The sequence below is a fragment of the Geotrypetes seraphini genome, chromosome 5, assembly GCF_902459505.1.
Source record: "Geotrypetes seraphini chromosome 5, aGeoSer1.1, whole genome shotgun sequence".
Lineage (NCBI taxonomy): Eukaryota > Metazoa > Chordata > Amphibia > Gymnophiona > Dermophiidae > Geotrypetes > Geotrypetes seraphini.
Window position 1 is genome coordinate 6,608,476 of NC_047088.1, and position 18,604 is coordinate 6,627,079.

The following is an 18,604-nucleotide window of genomic DNA, read 5'->3' on the forward strand; positions in this document are numbered from 1 at the left end:
CCTATAAGGCACACATGTCAAATCCAGCCCACCTGGCCATTTTATGTGGCCCTCGGTGACTGTGTCGCATCTAAGTGCCTGACTGTGCAGCCCTGGTCCCAGTGGCGCTCCAAGCTCCACACCAAGCTGCCTCAGAACCCAGACCCAGACCCAGTGTATAAGCTAGTTTGGAGCAGGTGTTCTAGGGCGAGGAAGGATCTATACTTCTACTAAGACTAAGTATCTTAATAGAAAATTCAGCCCTTGCCTTAGCCTGTGTTTTAGATTTCGGACCCTGCTATAAGGAAAGGCTAAAGTGGCCAGGGCTCTTCACCTTGGAGAAGAGACGCTTCAGAGGAGATATGATAGAGATCTATAAAATACTGACGTGGAATGGGTAGATGTGAATCACTTGTTTACTCTTTCCAAAACTACTAGGACTAGGGGGCATGTAGCGCAGCTACTAAGAAGTAGATTTAATACAAACTGGAGGAAATATTTTTTCATTCAATGTGTAATTACACTCTGGAATTTGTTGCCAGAGAATGTGGTAAAAGCAGTTAGCTTAGAAGGGTTTAAAGGTTTGGATAACGTCCTAAAACTTTAGTCCATAAGCCATTATTAAGATGGACTTTGGGAAATCCATTGCTTATTCCTAGGATATGCAGCATAGAATCTGTTTTACTCCTTGAAATTTTGTGAGCTGGGTTGGCCACTATTAGAAACAGGATACTGGGCTTGATGGCTCCTCAGTCTGTCCTACCAGCTTTCCCGAATCCTAAGACTGCCCCTGGGATAAAGGCTCCAGTTTTCTTTTCTTAAAGAAACTTTACAAAGTTTCCAAGCCAATCTGCACCAAAGATATTTTTTAAATAAGTCTCTTTATGTGGTTTTTTTCTTTTGGAGGAGAAAACAGCAGCAGCAAAGAAGGTTAACAGGGACCTGGCTGCACCAGGTATAGCCCTCAGTAGGTACATCCCCAGACTTAGATCCTCCCAAAGCTCAACTGAGTTAGAAAACCTAAAACAGGAGAGCAGAAGATGAAGCCAGGAGCTTAAGAGACCATCCATCTGCCTGCTGGAGAGAGAGAATACTGAGTAACCAAGAGTCATGCCATTCTGATTCTATATCACAGTATGAAGTTCAGTGTTCTCTATCTCCACCTGCTGGTAGATGGCGACAACCCACTTGATTGGCTCTGTCTGCTGCTGATGACAAGAAATGGTTTGGTTTGTTGTGTTTTACACCTTAGTAAGCATGCAATAGAACATTCAAGCAACAGATATAATGTTAGCTCTGTTCAAACAGCACAATAAAATGAAGCATTTTAATAGGCTGATAAAGGGGCAAATGCAGTTGAGAGATATAGACAAGAAAAACTGAAGGCGAATTATATTTGACTGTCTCTGAGAAAAATTGACTAAAGTCACCAAAAACAAAAAATTGAAGTTTTAATGAATTTTGATAGAGCAAACAATTTGTAATACAATAGTCAAAACTCCATCCTTTTATGTGTATATATAAAAAGTTACAGAAGTTCAAACATGTAACTTCTGCATGCTGCTTATGGATCCATGGCTTGAAAATCAGTCACTCTCAACATTTTGGATCTGCTACTTTAGTCATCTTTTCTCAGAAATGACCACGTGCTGTATTTTTCGCTCCATAAGACACACTTTTTCCCACCCAAAAGTGGGTGGAAATCTCGGTGTATCTTATGCAGTGAAGGTACAAAAAATTATCCCCCATACCATTAAAAACACTCCTCCCACCGCTGCACCTATTTAAAACACCCCATCCCCCTGCACCTTTTTAAAACCCCAATCCCCCCGCCCGCCTTGTTACAAATAACCTGGTGGTCCAGCGTGATTCCTCCCTCGCTAGCTGTCTCCTCTTATTTCCCAGCCAGCAGCGCGGAGGTCAGGAGCAAAGCTTTCCGCGCTCCCGCTTGAGTCCGCGCTGCTTTCTGAATGGAGGCAATCAGTTCTCAAATCTTATTTCTACTCCCAGCTGTTAAAATTTTCCTTTGGTGCCTGAACTTGCTATAAATATTTTCACCTCTCCAAATATATGATATGTAGAATCCAGAAAGACAGCTAAAATTAAAAGTGACACAATCAAAGGTGAAAGCAAGACCAGAGTCCCTCTTCCCCAAGCAATTGAAAAAGACACACGTGGCCACCACAACTAACCTGTGTCTCTTTGGCTCCTGCTTTTTCTGTAGTACCTGCAAAAGCACATAAGCTTCATCACAACTCCTCTCCGGCCTAGTAGCGAGAACAAAATCTCACTTCTTTCAGCAATATAACGAGTGTAGTTTATGGATCAATATTCAGCAGTGGCACCAGAGGATTGGCATTTTGGGGAAAAAAAGTATATTTTGTGTCACTATTTAGATAAGAGACAGCAATGGTCACCCCCTAAAGATATGTGGCTCAAGTTGCAACAGAATTTTCCTCTTAACTTAAACCACTTAACTATACAGATAATGACTGAAAATGGTTGGTCTATATATTTAGATGGAACAGCCTTGCTCCATATGCCAGCATGGGGAATTGACAGTACTGCTGAAAATTCACGGATAAGTCTTTTTGACTTGGCAATCCTTAGTGTTTGGGCTGCTCACGAATGAACATTATACACTGGAGCCTGGGGATATTGGAGCCCTTTCCTCTTTAGATTTCATGTTCTGTTTCTTTTGCACCTCAGTTTCCTTGTAGTTCCAACTCTGATCATCAAGATAACGGTTTCACTTTAGGTATCAACATTTCTAAATCATATTTATAAAAATGCATTTTCTCAACAAACAATAAGAAAGACAACTCCTTTAGCTGGTTATATCTTTTATGATATTTTAGAGGTTAAAGGCAAAACTAGTTCACTGCAAACTGAAGCATACCTGAAGGGCCCTGAACCCCGGGTAGTCCTGGAGGGCCAGGGGGACCAGGAGGGCCTGCTGGTCCCATCACTGTTGTCCCTGGGATCCCAGGAATCCCAGGTATTCCTGGAGGGCCCTGAGGTCCTGGAGGCCCTGGTGGTCCTTGGGGGCCTGTTGGGCCAGGTGGTCCAGGCTTTTTGCCTGAAAAATACAGAAAAAACATTTATTTTTATGCAACCTTAGGACAGTAGGGGATATTACAGTTGTAGTACTGGTCAAGTGAATACAGTATTTAAGATGTACTAACTGGGAAAAGGGAAAGGATTGGGACTTGTATACTGCCTTTTTGTATTTTTACAACCACACTCAAAGCGGTTTTACATACAAGTAACTACAAATGTTTTCCCTATCTGTCCCAGTGGGCTCACAATCCATCTAATGTACCTGGGGCAATATGGGGATTAAGTGACTTGCCCAGGGTCACAAGGAGCAGTACGGGTGCTGAGGCTATAGCTTTAACCATTACACCACGCTCTCCTCCTCAAAATAGCAACTTGCCTGTTTTGCTTCGAGTGCTGTCATTATAGGCACATTATGGAAAAGTTAAGAGCACCTACTGTTTGGACTGTGCCCGTGTTTGGTCTATCCAGTTCTATGCATGTTTGTACATGCACAGCTTCATAGGGGTGGGGGGAGGCTGTGAGGAAATCCCAGTCTTTGGTTGGCAGGGCCTAACAAGCACCTTTCAAAATTTACATGAAAAGGTCACACATATACGTGTCAGGATGAAGAGCAAAAGAACATATTAGTTTTACTGGGTCAGACCAATGGTCCATCTAACCCAGTAGCCCATCTTTACGGTGGCCAATTCAGGCCACTAGTACCTGGTAAAAATTCAAATAGCAGCAACATCCCAGATACAATAAAAGTTAAGCTTTACTTCAAATGGTCTTAAAATGACCAGACATGTGCCATGTTTCATCAAAACGGGATTGCACCAGGGGGTAACATTCTAAAACACATACATTAATTCAAAACATTAGATAGAAGCACAAAAATAATTCAAACGGGATTCAAATACAAAACCATAAACACACATATATCATAAAATTAATCACATCAATTATTACATTACATTAGTGATTTCTATTCTGCCTGTACCTTGCGGTTCTAAGCGGATTACATTAGAAGATAGCTGGACATTTCCAGGAGATTACATTACATTGGAAGAAAACTGGTTTCAGGTTACATATTGGGTTTTCAGGACGTTTTGAGACATTGAGGAGACCTATCTAGTAGGTTACAATACTTTAGAAGAGAGCTGGTATCCGGTGCCAGAAATGGTATTCAATTCTGATGAAACAGAGAAACTCCAACAAATCTCTTACTGGAAGATGTACCGTAATTGGTCAATTTAACAAATTCGTTAACAAAGCCGTTGCCATGGCGACGCTCTGCAGTCACTTCTGGTTTAATGTCATAGCGTCTTAGAGTTCAAATTTCCTCCAACCATGTGTACGAGACGCCATCTTTGTGTACAGGGATACACGTTTTACGAGTCCCGCTTGAAAGGTATGTTAGCCTTCATCTTAAAGCATCTACAGTAGTTGCCACTGGTTGAAAGATTTCATTCTGGCTATTTTTACTTTTAGCCTTCGATTGGACTGGTTACACCCTGAGGCAGCAGAAATGTGTAACGCTGGCCATCGTTGGTGTACTGATCGTGATTTGAGATAATGTAGTCAAAATGAAATAAACTCAGACTTAAGTTTTCACTGCACTGCACAGAGCTTTTTAATCTTCCCAGGGGAGGTTTTTTATGTCTGAGGTTTGTTGCTTGAACACCTTAAGTCACTTTTGTGGCAGTGGGAGGGCTCTCTTCTGAGGCTTTTCCCTCTTTTTTGGGTTTATTTCCAGCTTGTGTTGTAGCTGTGTTCCTTTCCACTTCTTTGTTTATGTGAAAGTGTTATTCTATCAATTGAACAAATTCAACAGTAGCAAATCGCCTGGACCAGATGATATACATCCCAGAGTACCGACAGAATTGAAAAATTAACCTGCAGAGCTGTTCTTAGAAATTTTTCTTTAAAATCCAGCATAGTACCAGAAGACTGGAGGGTGGCCAATGTGACGTCAGTTTTTAAAGAGTTCCAGAGGTGATCAGGGAAATTATAGACTGGTGAGTCTGATTCAGTCAGGCAAAATGGTCACAACTATTATAAAGAACAAAATGACAGAACATACACATAATCCTAAGGGATCAATGGAAAAATAGTTTGTTCAACTATTCACATCACATGTAACTTGGTAAACACATTTATTAGCTGCTAACAGTTTGTTCATATCAAGTTACATGTAGAACATATATGTAAGCATGCATTAAGTCAAGGGAAATCTTGCCTCACCAATCTGCGGCATTTCTTTGAAGGGGTGAATGAACATGTGGATAAAGGTGGGCCGGTTGATATTGTGTATTTGCATTTTCAAAAGGCATTTGACAAAGTACCTCATGAAATACTTCTGAGGAAATTAAAAAGTCATGGGATAGGAGATAATGTCCTTTTATGGATTAAGAACTGCTCGAGAGTGGGTTTAAATGGTCAATATTCTCAATGGAGAAAGGTAAATAGTGGGGTTCCCCAGGGGGTCTGTGAACATATGAATTGCCGCTGCTGGATCAAACCAGTGGTCCATCGTGCCCAGCAGTCCTCTCCCACGGCAGCCCTTAGGTCAAGAACCTGAGCCCTAACTGATTCTAGACTTACCTGCGTACATTCTGGTCTAGCAGGAACTTGTCTAACTTTGTCTTGAATCCCTGAAGGGTGATTTCCCCTAGATTCTGTCTTTAAAGGAATAGATACTAAGCTTGAAGAGTTGTCTGGACACATCTGTTTCTTAGATAACTTCTCCTCTTTACATAATAGTAATCTCCTCTGCAATAAGAGTCTCTACCTACATTGGAAGACAGAGACCCTGGAAAATTCCTTAAGAAAGAAGAACTGTTGATTCCTTCATTTTCTCATTAATTATTTTTTATCTGCAGAGATATTGATTAGGAAATACTTGAAAGAGGTTCTTGGCTTATCTAATACTCAGATTTTTAGTTGTTTTATCTAAATAAGGTCACTTAAATAATTTCTGACTGCCTTGGCATTATTGGGGGGAAGGGGCTGAAATTATCCAGGTGTATCAATATACCAGCGGTAAATACTGGCAGTACCCACGTAACGTAAAGTGACCACTCTATGCCCGGAGATCAGTGCTGAATATAGAGGTATAGATTCAACATTGGAATAAAATACTGACCATATTGTTGAAATATTAGGGGGAATGTACAAAGCACAAATACACTGGGTAGCAACTGATGAATAATAATAATTTATTTTTATATACCGCCATACCCGAAAGTTCTAGGCGGTTCACAACAATTAAGCATAGTACAACAATGCAAATCAGTTGAGATTCAACAAGTTATATGCATACAATATAGGGAGAAATACAATATAAAAAAGATACAAGCAATTTTAAAATGGAACAAAAAAATGTTAAAATAATAAAATACATTAAAAACCCAATCTGTTGAATAATTGAGTTTTTATCTGTTTTCTAAAATCAAGATAAGAGGCGGCTTCTAACACAGTATTGGCAAGCCATAAATTCAGTTTGGCCGCCTGAAAAGAAAAGGTTCTTTCAAGGAACCTTTTGTAATGATGTGATTTTATTGAGGGATATGCAAACAAATGTATTCTTCGAGAGCTCTTGTTAGTGTAACTCAATGTAAAATGAGGGATAAGATAACTCGGTAGCATGGCAAATACTGTTTTGTAGCAAATGCATGAGAACTTAAACAAAACTCTGGATTTCAATGGTCAATACAATCACGAACAGCATCAAACAGATTTATGTACACGAAAGTATATGTAACTTACTTTTTTTCTTGTTTTTAGCAGAACTTGGATCTGTAAAAATGATGAACAAGGAGTTATTGCCTTGGTTACAATATTTCAAGTCACTGATTCACCCACTGTGCAATTTTTTTAAAAACATAATTTTATATATTTTAATCTTGCTGTATATATTGTTCTATATGCTTTGATTTTTTTTAATTACATGGTCAAATCACATTCTTATGACCACTGCCTACATCTGACATCAAGATGCACCTAGCCAATGAATGAATGCACATATTGCCCACAGACTTTGTAGGTACCATATGTACTCAATTATAAACAGATTCGAATATAAACCGAGACGACCCTTTTCACCCCCAAAAAAGGAGGAAAAACGGTTGACTCTAATATAAACCAAGATTAGAAATTTGGATGATCCTGGTTAACTAGTCTACAAAGACCAGACATCCTTGATATAAGTTTTTTAACATAATTTTTTTTAACATTTAATAGTTTTATTAGTGCAAACCCCCTGAGGAAGTAGATTTTGATATCCAAAGGTTAATAAAAAAATGTATTAAAATTAGTCCGGGAGAACTTATCTGCATTGGTGGTGCTATTAAAGGAGACTTATTGCCTTGGATAGCAGTGCTCTATTTTCAGCCAGAGCCAGGAGACATCGGTAGCCGAATTCCTACGGGCATCCGAGGAGACAGCTACACTGACATCATCCGGGTCCTTCACTCGTGAGTGAAAAGGACTCCGAGACTGCTCACCCACGGAGAACTTATCTGCATTGGTGGTGCTATTAAAGGAGACTTATTGCCTTGGATAGCAGTGCTCTATTTTCAGCCAGAGCCAGGAGACATCGGGAGCCGAATTCCTACGGGCATCCGAGGAGACAGCTACACTGACATCATCCGGGTCCTTCACTCGTTAGTGAAAAGGACGCCGAGACTGCTCACCCACGGAGAACTTATCTGCATTGGTGGTGCTATTAAAGGAGACTTATTGCCTTGGATAGCAGTGCTCTATTTTCAGCCAGAGCCAGGAGACATCGGGAGCCGAATTCCTACGGGCATCCGAGGAGACAGCTATACTGACGTCATCTGGGTCCTTCACTCGTGAGTGAAAAGGACGCCGAGACTGCGGCGCCCGGCCGCAGGGCGTGGCCAAAGGGGCAGGTCATGCCCCTTGGAGACACTGGGAAATAAGTGAGTTATTTAAGTGTTTTGTATTATTATTTATCATGGGCAAAAGAAAGGGGAAAGCTAAGGTCTCTACACCTATTATAACGGGTCCCATAGATAAGCATTTCGTGCCAACCAATGTTTCGGGCCATAGCCGAGGTGCCGACTCTCTATCAGGAGCGTCTTTGAGTCCCCTAGAAAGAACTCCTCCTCCTCCACCTATTATCACTGTTGGTTTGGAACCCAAGAATGGTGGGAGTACCTAACCATTGTAGAATTGTGGGAGTACCTAACCAACAAGTATCTTCTCCATTAGTTTATGGAGAGACACCTAAAGCCTTATCCTTTCAGGATGAGCCTATGTTTGTCAGAAAAACCCAGGAAGAGCCACAGGAAGTTTCCCTGAAAGATTTATGGCATATTAATACTAGAGTGGAGGGTTTATTGAGGTCAGTAATGGATCAGAATGTTAAATTTTCACAGGACGTTGTTAGTAAGATGGAAAATGTTGATTCCAATTTGAAGATTATTGAAAAACGGGTTAAAACAACAGAGTCTCAAGTGGCTACACTGCAAGCCGTATCTTCAACAGCTGTTAAAGATTTTCACATTACTCACTTAAAATTTGAGAAAATGGAAAATAGTTTAAGGGCAAAAAATCTACGTTTGGTCAATTTTCCCAAAACACAATTATTGTCTCCAGAAATATTAATTCAGAAATATTTTAAAGAAGTATTGGGATTGGCAAACACAGAGGAATTGCCCTTAACAAATTTATATTATATTCCACACAAAAAAAAGAGTTATTTGGCTATGGGAGTAGAACAGTTGGAGCAAATGGAGTTTAATTTAACAGGTTTCCTAGAAGATTCTCAAGATTTAATCCAAACTAGATCTACTCTTTTAATAACTTGTGTTACAGAGATAGATAAATCCTTAATAATGAAAGCTTATTTTCAGAATAAGCTAATGAAATTTTGTGGAGATAATGTGTTGATTGAGATGTGGCCCATACCACACAATTGAGAAGAAAAGCTTTTTTAGCTTTGAAACCAAGGGTGTTGGCTTTGGGAGCCACATTTTATTTAAAGTTTCCATGTAAATGCTTAGTTAAATTTAAAGAATGTGAATATGTATATTGGGACTCTATTCATTTGAAACAATTTTTACAACTTTATGAAACTAGTAAGGCTGATATCTGACTTAGTATTGGAGTTTTGTATGTAAGCACCATAATTTGTTTGATCTTTTCGATCTAGATTATATAATAGATGTATCTGTTTAATTAAGATATATTCTCCCATTAATGTGGGCTTGAGGAAAAATGATTTAGTTATTTCATGTTTAAACTTTAATTTCTATGTAAAAATCCTTTCTTTCTTATTGTTGTAAAATGATAATGATGAAAACTATGAATAAAAAAATAAAATAAAAATTAGTCCAATAAAAAGATTACCTCATTTCAATTTCTATTTATAAATATTTATCAGCTAGTGTTTAAGCTTCTTACATTAACGGGTGCTAGAATAGATGTCTGTCTGTCTTTCTTTCTGCCTATCTCCCTGCCCCGTCTATCTTTTTTTCTTTCTTTCTTTTTCTCTCTCTCCCTGCCCCATCTCTCTCCCTCCCGCTGTCTTTCTTTCTGTCTCTCTACCTCCCAATGTCTATCTTTCTTTCTATCTCTCTCTCTGCTCAGACCCTCACTGAAGCCGCCTTCAAGCTATGCCAGCTAAGGGATCCCTTGCCCTTTCCTCAATCTAGCTGTGGCCAGCTGCCCGCACACACCTGCCCAACTACACAACGGGCAAACACGTCCCATCTCCCCTCCAGAACCCGTTCGCTCACCCATAGTGCTGGATCGCCGCCTGATGCTGTGACACAGGAAGCTCGTGAACTGCTGGGCCATGGCGAACCGAAACGAGCCCCAGCGCGCACTTCCACACTCCTTCGCAGGGGGGGGGGGCTCCTTTAGTCCTCACTCGCCGAGGTGGTGGTGGCCCACCCCATCCATGTACTCTCTCTCTCTCCTACCTGCCTACCTAGCTGGGGTACGCTCACATTCCCACTGTCTTCTAACTCGTTCCCTGGACCCTCTTCTGATCTTCCCTGCCTCTTCTGCTGTTCTCGGACTGCTGCCTCATCTTCAGCGCTGCCAGGAGCCCCCAAGGGATCGCTGCAGAGCTGCAATTAAACCTGGGATCACAGCAGAGCCACGACCCTGCCTGCTGTTCTTCCCCACCTGGAAGTTCTTGGACCATGACTCCAAGGCCGGGAACAACCTCCACATGCTTCCACCTGGGGCGTTCCGCCCTCCCCCCCATGGTAGACCTGGTCATCACTGGCCTCACGTCGCCGAGAGAAGGTGATGGTGAAACTGCCGCAGGCAGAGTTCTACTCTACTGTGCATGCGGAGGCATGGAGTTTCAAGTGTGCATGCGCGCTAAGGGTTTTATTATTATGGATACAGCTACAATACTTTTACTCTAAAGCAACAAAAGAAAAATCTTCTCTCTAGCTTTTGTATACTCTGGTTTCTGCATTCCTCATCTTCTCTTCTCTCATTCCATCCAGCATCTGCCTTCTTTCTCCGTTCCTTACATTTTTCTCTGTTCCCACTCCTTCCCCCATGTTCTGGTATCTCTCCCTTCTCCTTTCCTTCCTTCCCACCCAAAATCACTCCATGGTCTGGCATCTGCTTCCCTTCCCCCATTCTCTGGGATCTCTCTTCTTCATCCATTTCTTCCTCTCCCTCCATGCTCTGGTATTTCCTTTCCTTCCCTTCCTTTCTGATGGTTTGGCATCTCAGTCTCCTTCCCTCCCATCTCTCCTTCCTCCTCCCCCCTCCATGCTTTGGTATTTCTTCTCTTTCCTTTCTTTCTCTCCCTCTCTTCTCCTGGGCTGGCAGCTTTGTCTCCTTCCCTTCCCTCGCCCCACAACCTGGCATCTCTTCCTTCCCCTCCAATGCCTGGCATCTCCTTCCTTTCCCTCCATCCTTTCTTTTTCCATGGTCTGGCATCTCTCTTTTGTCTCCTCTCCCTTCCCTGGTCTTCCTTCTCCCTCCCTCCCTCTCCCTTCACAGGTCATAGCTATCATCCATCTGTAATGCCAACTATAATAAATTTCAGAGCTAAGGCGGTATTCAAGAAATAATATGTTTGCCATGATGTTTTAAAGAAAGTCACACCAGTGAACTGGTGGAGGTCACTTATTAAGAACTTGAATTTAGAGACTGCTGAAGTAATGATTTCACTTTTAATAGCAGAAGCGCCTGCTGCTGGCATAGAAAGAACATTCTCGCTTGACATGAGTTGAGAAAAATACCAGATCCCTTGCAATTCAATCCAATTAATTATTGTTCCTTGTATTAACAAATCAGGGTTGTTCGAAATGGTCACCAAATCAGCAATTGGTCAAACTAAATTCAACTCTTTCACCAGAGATCGAAAAACTTTTGGCGTGGCTCGCAATATATCCAAAGAGGACATTGTATGCTCAACCTGAGTTACAAGTATACTTTCTAAAGGAAAAGAACGTGCCAATGCTCGCTCCAGTTGTAACCACATTGGACACAGAGTATCTTCTGTTTGCAAGAACCAAACTACTCCTATCCCAACTAAATATGCAAAGTGATATAAGTAAAAATCAGGAAAATCCTTTAATTGCTTAAGCTGGATTAAGGTATGTAGGCCAACCCTATCTGCCTCAATTACACAGTCGTTATTTTATGTGGCTCATAAGGCCTTATGGACACCATATAAAGTATCTTAAGTTGTCACAAGAGGCATGTTGGGCATGTCATACTGACATTGGAACTTTTAGACATATGTTATTTGACTGCCCCTTTGTACATCAATTCTGGCTCTCAGTTTGGGAAAAATTAATGATTATTTTTCAATTTCACACTTCCCTTTCATACAAAATGTCATCTTACGGTCTGTAGCTCTTAACATTTTAAATAAATATGAGTCTAGATTATTCAATATATTGATGGGAATGGCATCTTGGGCAACTGGAAGAATACTTCCAGTTGCCCTATCTCCCACCTTGTTCAATATATACATCTCTTCTCTAGGCCACCTTTTACAAAAGCTTAACCTAACTTATTATATATACGCAGACGACATCTCCTTATTAATACCAATAACAAATGTGACCTCAACCAACTCAAAACATATCTCCTCCATCATGCTCGAAATAGAAAAATGGACTTTAAACTTCAAACTGAAATTAAACTCAGAAAAGACAAAGATTTTCCTTGCTAGCCCAAACGAGAAAATCTCCGCAACTACAATATATGTAAACGGCCATGATCACCCAATACTAAAAACCATAAAAATACTGGGAGTCACCCTGGATACCCACATAAACTCGGTGACTAAAAAATGCTTCTTCATCCTTTGGAAACTGAAAACCATAAAAAAATACTTCGACCCGCTATCCTTCAGAATATTGGTACAATCACTGATTTTATCCACCCTGGACTACTGTAACATTGTCTACTTGGGAATATCTAAAAAAAATGTGAGAAAACTGAGAATAGTTCAAAATACGGCCATCCGTCTAATATTCGGACTAAAGAAGAGCGATCATGTTAGTCCATTCTACAAACTCCTTCATTGGTTACCAATTGAAGCACGAATTCTATTCAAATTCTCCTGCCTCTGCTATAAACTAATCTGGGGACTGGCCCCCAGCTACCTACTACCTCACTTCGAATTCCACTCCTCTATTAGGCCTACCAGAAACCGTAACCTCTTTACCTACCCAAATATCATAGGCTGTAGATATCGCACCTTCTTTGATAGAACATTCAAATTCCAAGCAGGTAGACTGCAAACTTGGACAGGCTACTTCACTGATGCCGCCAGAGAATCATATAGTATCTTTAGGAAAGAAATAAAAACCACCTTGTTTAAGAAATTTATAACCTAACCAGACTTCTCCCCTAAAATCGGAGCCTACTCCCATCCCAAGGAGTCTGTCTACCCTCTTCTGCCAAAATTTCTATCTTTAATTGTTACCAGTTTTTCCCACTGGTGCCCATCCTTCATTCAAATGTACCAAGTTAACAACTTACTTCTCATCAACATCTTATGTTATCTTTTTCACCTTCGCAGTCTTGCACCTTTGTAACTCAAAGCGCAATCTCCTTTCTCTTCTCCTACTTATGCTCTGAATATCGTCGAATGTATAATGCTACTCATTGTGAAACCATGTAATACACAGACCCTGTAACTCTCCTGTTACTATCACTAGATGTTCAATGCTATACTCTGTAATTCGCTGTCTGTACAGTTTCTCTTCATTGTAAACCGCCTAGAAGTCGCAAGATTGTGGCGGTATATAAGAATAAAGTTATTATTATTACTTCTGAACTCGTTGATGTGTGCTTGGTGGAATGCTGTATGTCTGGTGCGGAAATATGAGGAGGTTGCAGTAGTGAAATATGGTAGAATGAAGCATTTTCGAAAAATTTGGCACTTGTTAAAATTCTTATTGTTTAGAGAACATATAATTTATGTGTATACTGTAATGTTTGTATGGGAATCTGGCTATAACTTCTACAACTTGTATTTTATGAGGTTAGTAATGTTGTTTCTTCTTGAAAATTATTCAATAAAAATTATTTAACTAAAAAAAAGAAAGAACATTCTCTTCCTTTCGACTCATTCATTCCAAACTGAGAAATCATTTAGAATCCAATAAAGCAGGAAACTTGTTTTTTCTTTTCCAGATTATGAACAAACAAGATGAAGATGAAGATGAGAGAGCTACAGAAGACAGCATTTAAGTTTTCCATGTGTGGACCTAGCTGATAGTCTAAGGCAGGGGTGACCAACATTTTGGCTTCACTGGGCCGCACTGGCCGAAAAAAATGTTTCTGGGGCCCCTTCCGTAAGACACAGGAGGGAGCCGGCAAGACGGTAAACACCCAGAGGCAGCAAAGGAAAACACTGCATCGCCCTTGACCGGGGCCACACAAAATACTTCACTGGGCCGCAGGTTGGACACACCTGGTCTAAAGGGATCCTTTTACTAAGGCATGCTAGCTGTTGTAGCGTGCGCTAATATTTAGCATGCATTAAAACGGCTAACGCACCTTGGTAAAAGGACCCCTAAGTTTCCTTTAAAGATATTTTATTTAATCAACCCAGTTAACATGGATGCTTAAGCAAATACATGAATAAATTTGTTTTGGGTAAATAAAATTATTCAATTGTTATTAAGGTACTGATTATTTTTCTCCTTTCAATAAAGTACAGTAAAAAAGTTATGTGTGATTAACCTATTAAACTGGAGACAGATAAGTGAAATTACTGCAAGTCGAACTATGTATTTCTAATAGTACAACCAAATCAGTAATTTATTTTTATATAACTGTAAAACTAATCTGAAAAGTTATTTTTCAAAAAACTAAACCTTCATCTGGTTGCAAAAATTAAGATTATACCATCAAGAATAAGTCCTTCTGTAGAAAACATGATTTAAATCAAATCCGTCCTGCTAGCTGGCATGCTATTTCTGCTACAAAGTCTTTTGTATTAAGAGCCACCACTGTACCCACTTTATCAGTTGGCTTAGATAGAAACATAGTAGATGACAGCAGATAAAGTCCGGAATGGTCCATCCAGTCTGCCCTTTAATTACAATTTCATGATTAAACCAGTATCTTTTTTCTTTGTTATTTCTGGGTTATAGACCTTCGAAGTCCGCCCGGTACTGTCCTTGGGTTCCAGCTACTGGAGTTGCAGTTGAAGCTCTCTCTAGCCTACCAAACCATCTCAAACGTTTGCAGGATTCAGACCGTGAACGTCTGCCCAGCACCGTCTTCATCTTCCAATTTGCTGGAGATTCCTGAAGCCCATCCTAAACCGAATTGTCATATAGGGTAAGTCTGCCCTGGAATGGCCTTAGGACTTCATTTCATAGCAATCATTCTAATTAGAGATCCTCTGTGTTCATCTCACACTTTCTTGAATTGTCACTGTTTTCATCTCCACCAAGAGGGAAATTAATTGGGACTTGTTTACTGTCTTTTTGTAGTTTTACAGCCACACTCAAAGCTGTTTACATACAGGTACTTCAAGCATTTTATCTGTCTGCCCCTGGTGGGCTCATAATCTAATGTACTTGGGGCAGTGGAGGATTAAGTGATTTGCCCAAGGTCACAAGGTTTGAACCCACCACCTCAGGGTGCTAAGGCTGCAGCTGTAACCACTACGCCACACTTTCCAGGCATCCACCACCCTCTCCATGAAAAATAATTTCCTAACATTACTCCTAATTCTACCACCCCACAGGCTTAATACAGCCACGCAGCCTGCGACCTCAACTACTGTCCTCCATACCTATTAAAATCCTCCAGTACCAAATCCCACGCTCTCCTCTTACAATGGATACAAACCATGCTCTCAGATAGCCTTTTCCCGCAAGACCTCAGTGAAATCATCATCACCCCGATCCTAAAAGAACCTAAAGGAGCAAAGGATCAACCATCCAACTACAGACCCATAGCCTCAATACCATTCTATGTCAAACTAATGGAAGGCCTGGTAGCCATACTCCTCACCAACTATCATGATTGTCCACCCCACACAATCTGGTTTCAGAACCAACTACAGCACAGAGACACTTCTGGGTTCCCTCATAGACACAGCTAGACAACACTTCAGCACAGGTAAAAAAATGCTCATTATACAACTGGATCTCACCGCATTTGACCTGGTGGACCACAACATCCTACTACAAATACTAGAAACAATAGGAATCACAGACAAGGTACACACATGGTTTCAAGGATTTCTACAATCCAGAACTTACAGAGTAAAGTTGAACAAAGAAAATTCAGAACCTTGGTCCAACCCCTGCGGCGTACCCCAAGGATCTCCACTATCCCCAACTCTCTTCAATCTCTACATCGCATCCCTTGGCACCTGCCTGTACAATTTAGGATTAACCTACTATAGCTATGCAGACGACATCACCATTCTTCTTCCTTTTGACCAACCAACGTCCTTCATGACAGACACACTACACAGGACACTTGAAGCAGTAGCAACATGGATGAAAAATCACAAACTGAAACTGAACCCAGACAAGACAAAATTAATTCTCATCAAAAATAATAAAACTCCAACCATAACAAATCTAGTAATAAACACAATCACATATCCCTTACAACCCTACTCTAAAACTTCTAGGAATGACGATAGACATATGCTGTACTTTGCAACCACAAATCAACAAAACAATACAAAAATCATTCGCGGTCATGAGAAACTTGAGGCAAGTTCGAAAATTCTTCGACAGAATACAGTTCCACCTCTTGGTCCAGTTCCTAGTCCTAGGTCTTCTAGACTACTGAAACATACTTTATCTCCCCTGCCCGGCAACCATGATAAAACAACTACAAACAGTTCAAATCATAGCGCTAAGACTTATCTATTAACTGAGGAAGCACGACCACATCACGGTGGCATACCTCGACTCACACTGGCTCCCAATGCAAGCAAGAAAACAATTCAAATTCTACTGCCTACTATTTAAAACCATAAATGGAGACAGCCCAGCCTACCTTAACAACCGCCTAATCCAAACTACCTTAACCAGACATAGGAAAATCCACAAACCGTTCACGCATCCCCCAATCAGAGACATCAAACGAAAAAAACTGTACGATAGCCTTCTAGCCACACAAGTAGCAAAACTGGACCACCAACTCTCCAATTTACTCATAACGACCCCAGACTACAAACTGTTCAGAAAAGAAATAAAAACCATGCTATTCAAGAAATCCTTGAAGACAAACTAACACCGCAAGACTCTTCCCAATTCTCTGAAACAACTCGCTCTTCTCTTCAATTCCTTTGGAAATGGCCAGATAACTTTATTTGTAATCCACCATGAACCGCAAGGTATTGGCGGAATAGAAATCACTAATGTAATAAAATGTAATCTTGATTGTCCCTCAGTTGATGAAGTGCTCAATTCTCTTCTCTTGTTAAATAAGTTATGATATTTCCTTTCTAAAGTCTTGATATGTTGTAAAACTAACTTCTAGAAAACTTGAATAGAGGATTCCAAAGGGCTTGGGGGGGAGAGGTGTGGCTAGAGCTTCCCTTTACAAGAGAAATAGCTAGATGCCTTGCAGCAGTTTTGGCAAAGCAATCTTTGTAATTCTCTAGTGAATTTAAAGTGGCTGACCCTGGTTTGAAAAGTATTATACTTATTGGTTAGAAGAAAAGACAACACTTTAAGACCTCATTCTGGACTAGTGTTAAAATGACATCAGATAGACTTATCACCAGATGATCCGCCTTTGAATCCTGCCCTTCTCTCGTCTTCCTTGAATCCCTCAATTCTCTCTTCCCCTCCTCCTCCTGTCATGTTCTACATCTCTTTGTCTGCCAAAATTGATTATATAAAAACTGAATGATATCTTAAGTGATGGGGTAGGTCCTCATGTATCTATTGAGAAGAACGAACCATCACTGTACTTCATAGACTTCCTTTTCTACTTCTACCTTCTTCCTCATCAGCCTCTACAAATCTTAATTTTGACAGTTACCATACCAAACATTTTCTTTTATATCACAAGCTTCAACAAGGATTCAATTCGGTTTACAATAATGATACCTTTTTGTATAAGACACACCGACCCAGGGTATATCAAACCTGAGTGTGTAACTGCTTGGAGCCCAGCAAAGCAGCAGAGAGTAGTCAGACAAGTCAGATCATTGCTAGATTTCTAGCGGTCACTAGTCCAGCATGCCCAGAAGGAAGGTGAGATCTGGGACATAGTGGGGATGGACAGAGGGAAAAGTCTTAATGTAGGAGCAAGGAGATATACTTAATACTGCCTATGTTAGTAAGAACTTGAAGAGACTTATTGGTTCTAGAACTAAGGACTACACTATTTAAAAGATCTTAATATGTTTTATCAAATACCTTTCATAAAACTAATGCTATATTATTCTCATATAATATAGTTGTAATTAGCTAAATAACTTATATAACAATTCATCAGCTTAGTTCATGCAGCAGAAGAAAGGCCCTGCTGGGGCTGGCCAGAAGCTACCTGTACCAGCGCTTGCTTCCTCTGCTCACCGGCTGCTGCTATAACTTTGGGTGGATGAGGGAGGGAGGCAAAGAGGGGAGTTGTCAGGACCAGCTCTGCTTTGAGAATGGAGGGAGGGGGTTGTCAGGACTGGCTCTACTATTTTGTGAACGGAAGGAGGGAGGGGGTTTTCAGGACCGGCTCTACGCTTCAGGAACGGAGGAAGGGAGATTTGTGGCTGCTGCTGATGCCTCTGGGGCTGGAGGGAGGGGGTTTGTTGGGTCAGGAGCACCACTTTGGCATTGTCTGAGGAGTATGAGAGACTTTTTTTTGCCGGTTGGTTGAAAGTACCAGTTATTTCAATACCGGTTAACTGAGATTCTACGGTATTTCATAGAATTCAACAATTACACATTTGCATGGGAAATTTAGTCAAAAAAAGTCCTGCAATCTGAAGAACCCGCTGTCTTAACTTTAGGAATTGTTGTCTTTTTTGTGTAGGCCTAGCCACATCTGAATAAATTCTAATCTTGTAATTGTGAAAAGGGACAGCCTTATAGTAAAAAAAGTGAGCTTTAAAACCCAACCAGGATCTGGTTTTAACACAAAA

General features: G+C 40.6%; 1 protein-coding gene across 8 annotated transcripts in view; it reads right to left on the bottom strand.

The window, feature by feature from the left end:
* EDA (ectodysplasin A) overlaps positions 1-18,604 on the bottom strand; it is a 134,879-nt gene that overhangs the window by 50,492 nt on the left and 65,783 nt on the right. For all 8 annotated transcript variants that reach the window (XM_033944733.1, XM_033944732.1, XM_033944734.1 and 5 more), the window contains exons 3-5: positions 6,787-6,816; positions 2,879-3,058; positions 2,172-2,206 (exon numbers count right to left, since the gene is read on the bottom strand). In XM_033944733.1, the coding sequence (XP_033800624.1) occupies positions 2,172-2,206; positions 2,879-3,058; positions 6,787-6,816 (245 nt within the window). The remainder of the gene's footprint in view (positions 1-2,171; positions 2,207-2,878; positions 3,059-6,786; positions 6,817-18,604) is intronic.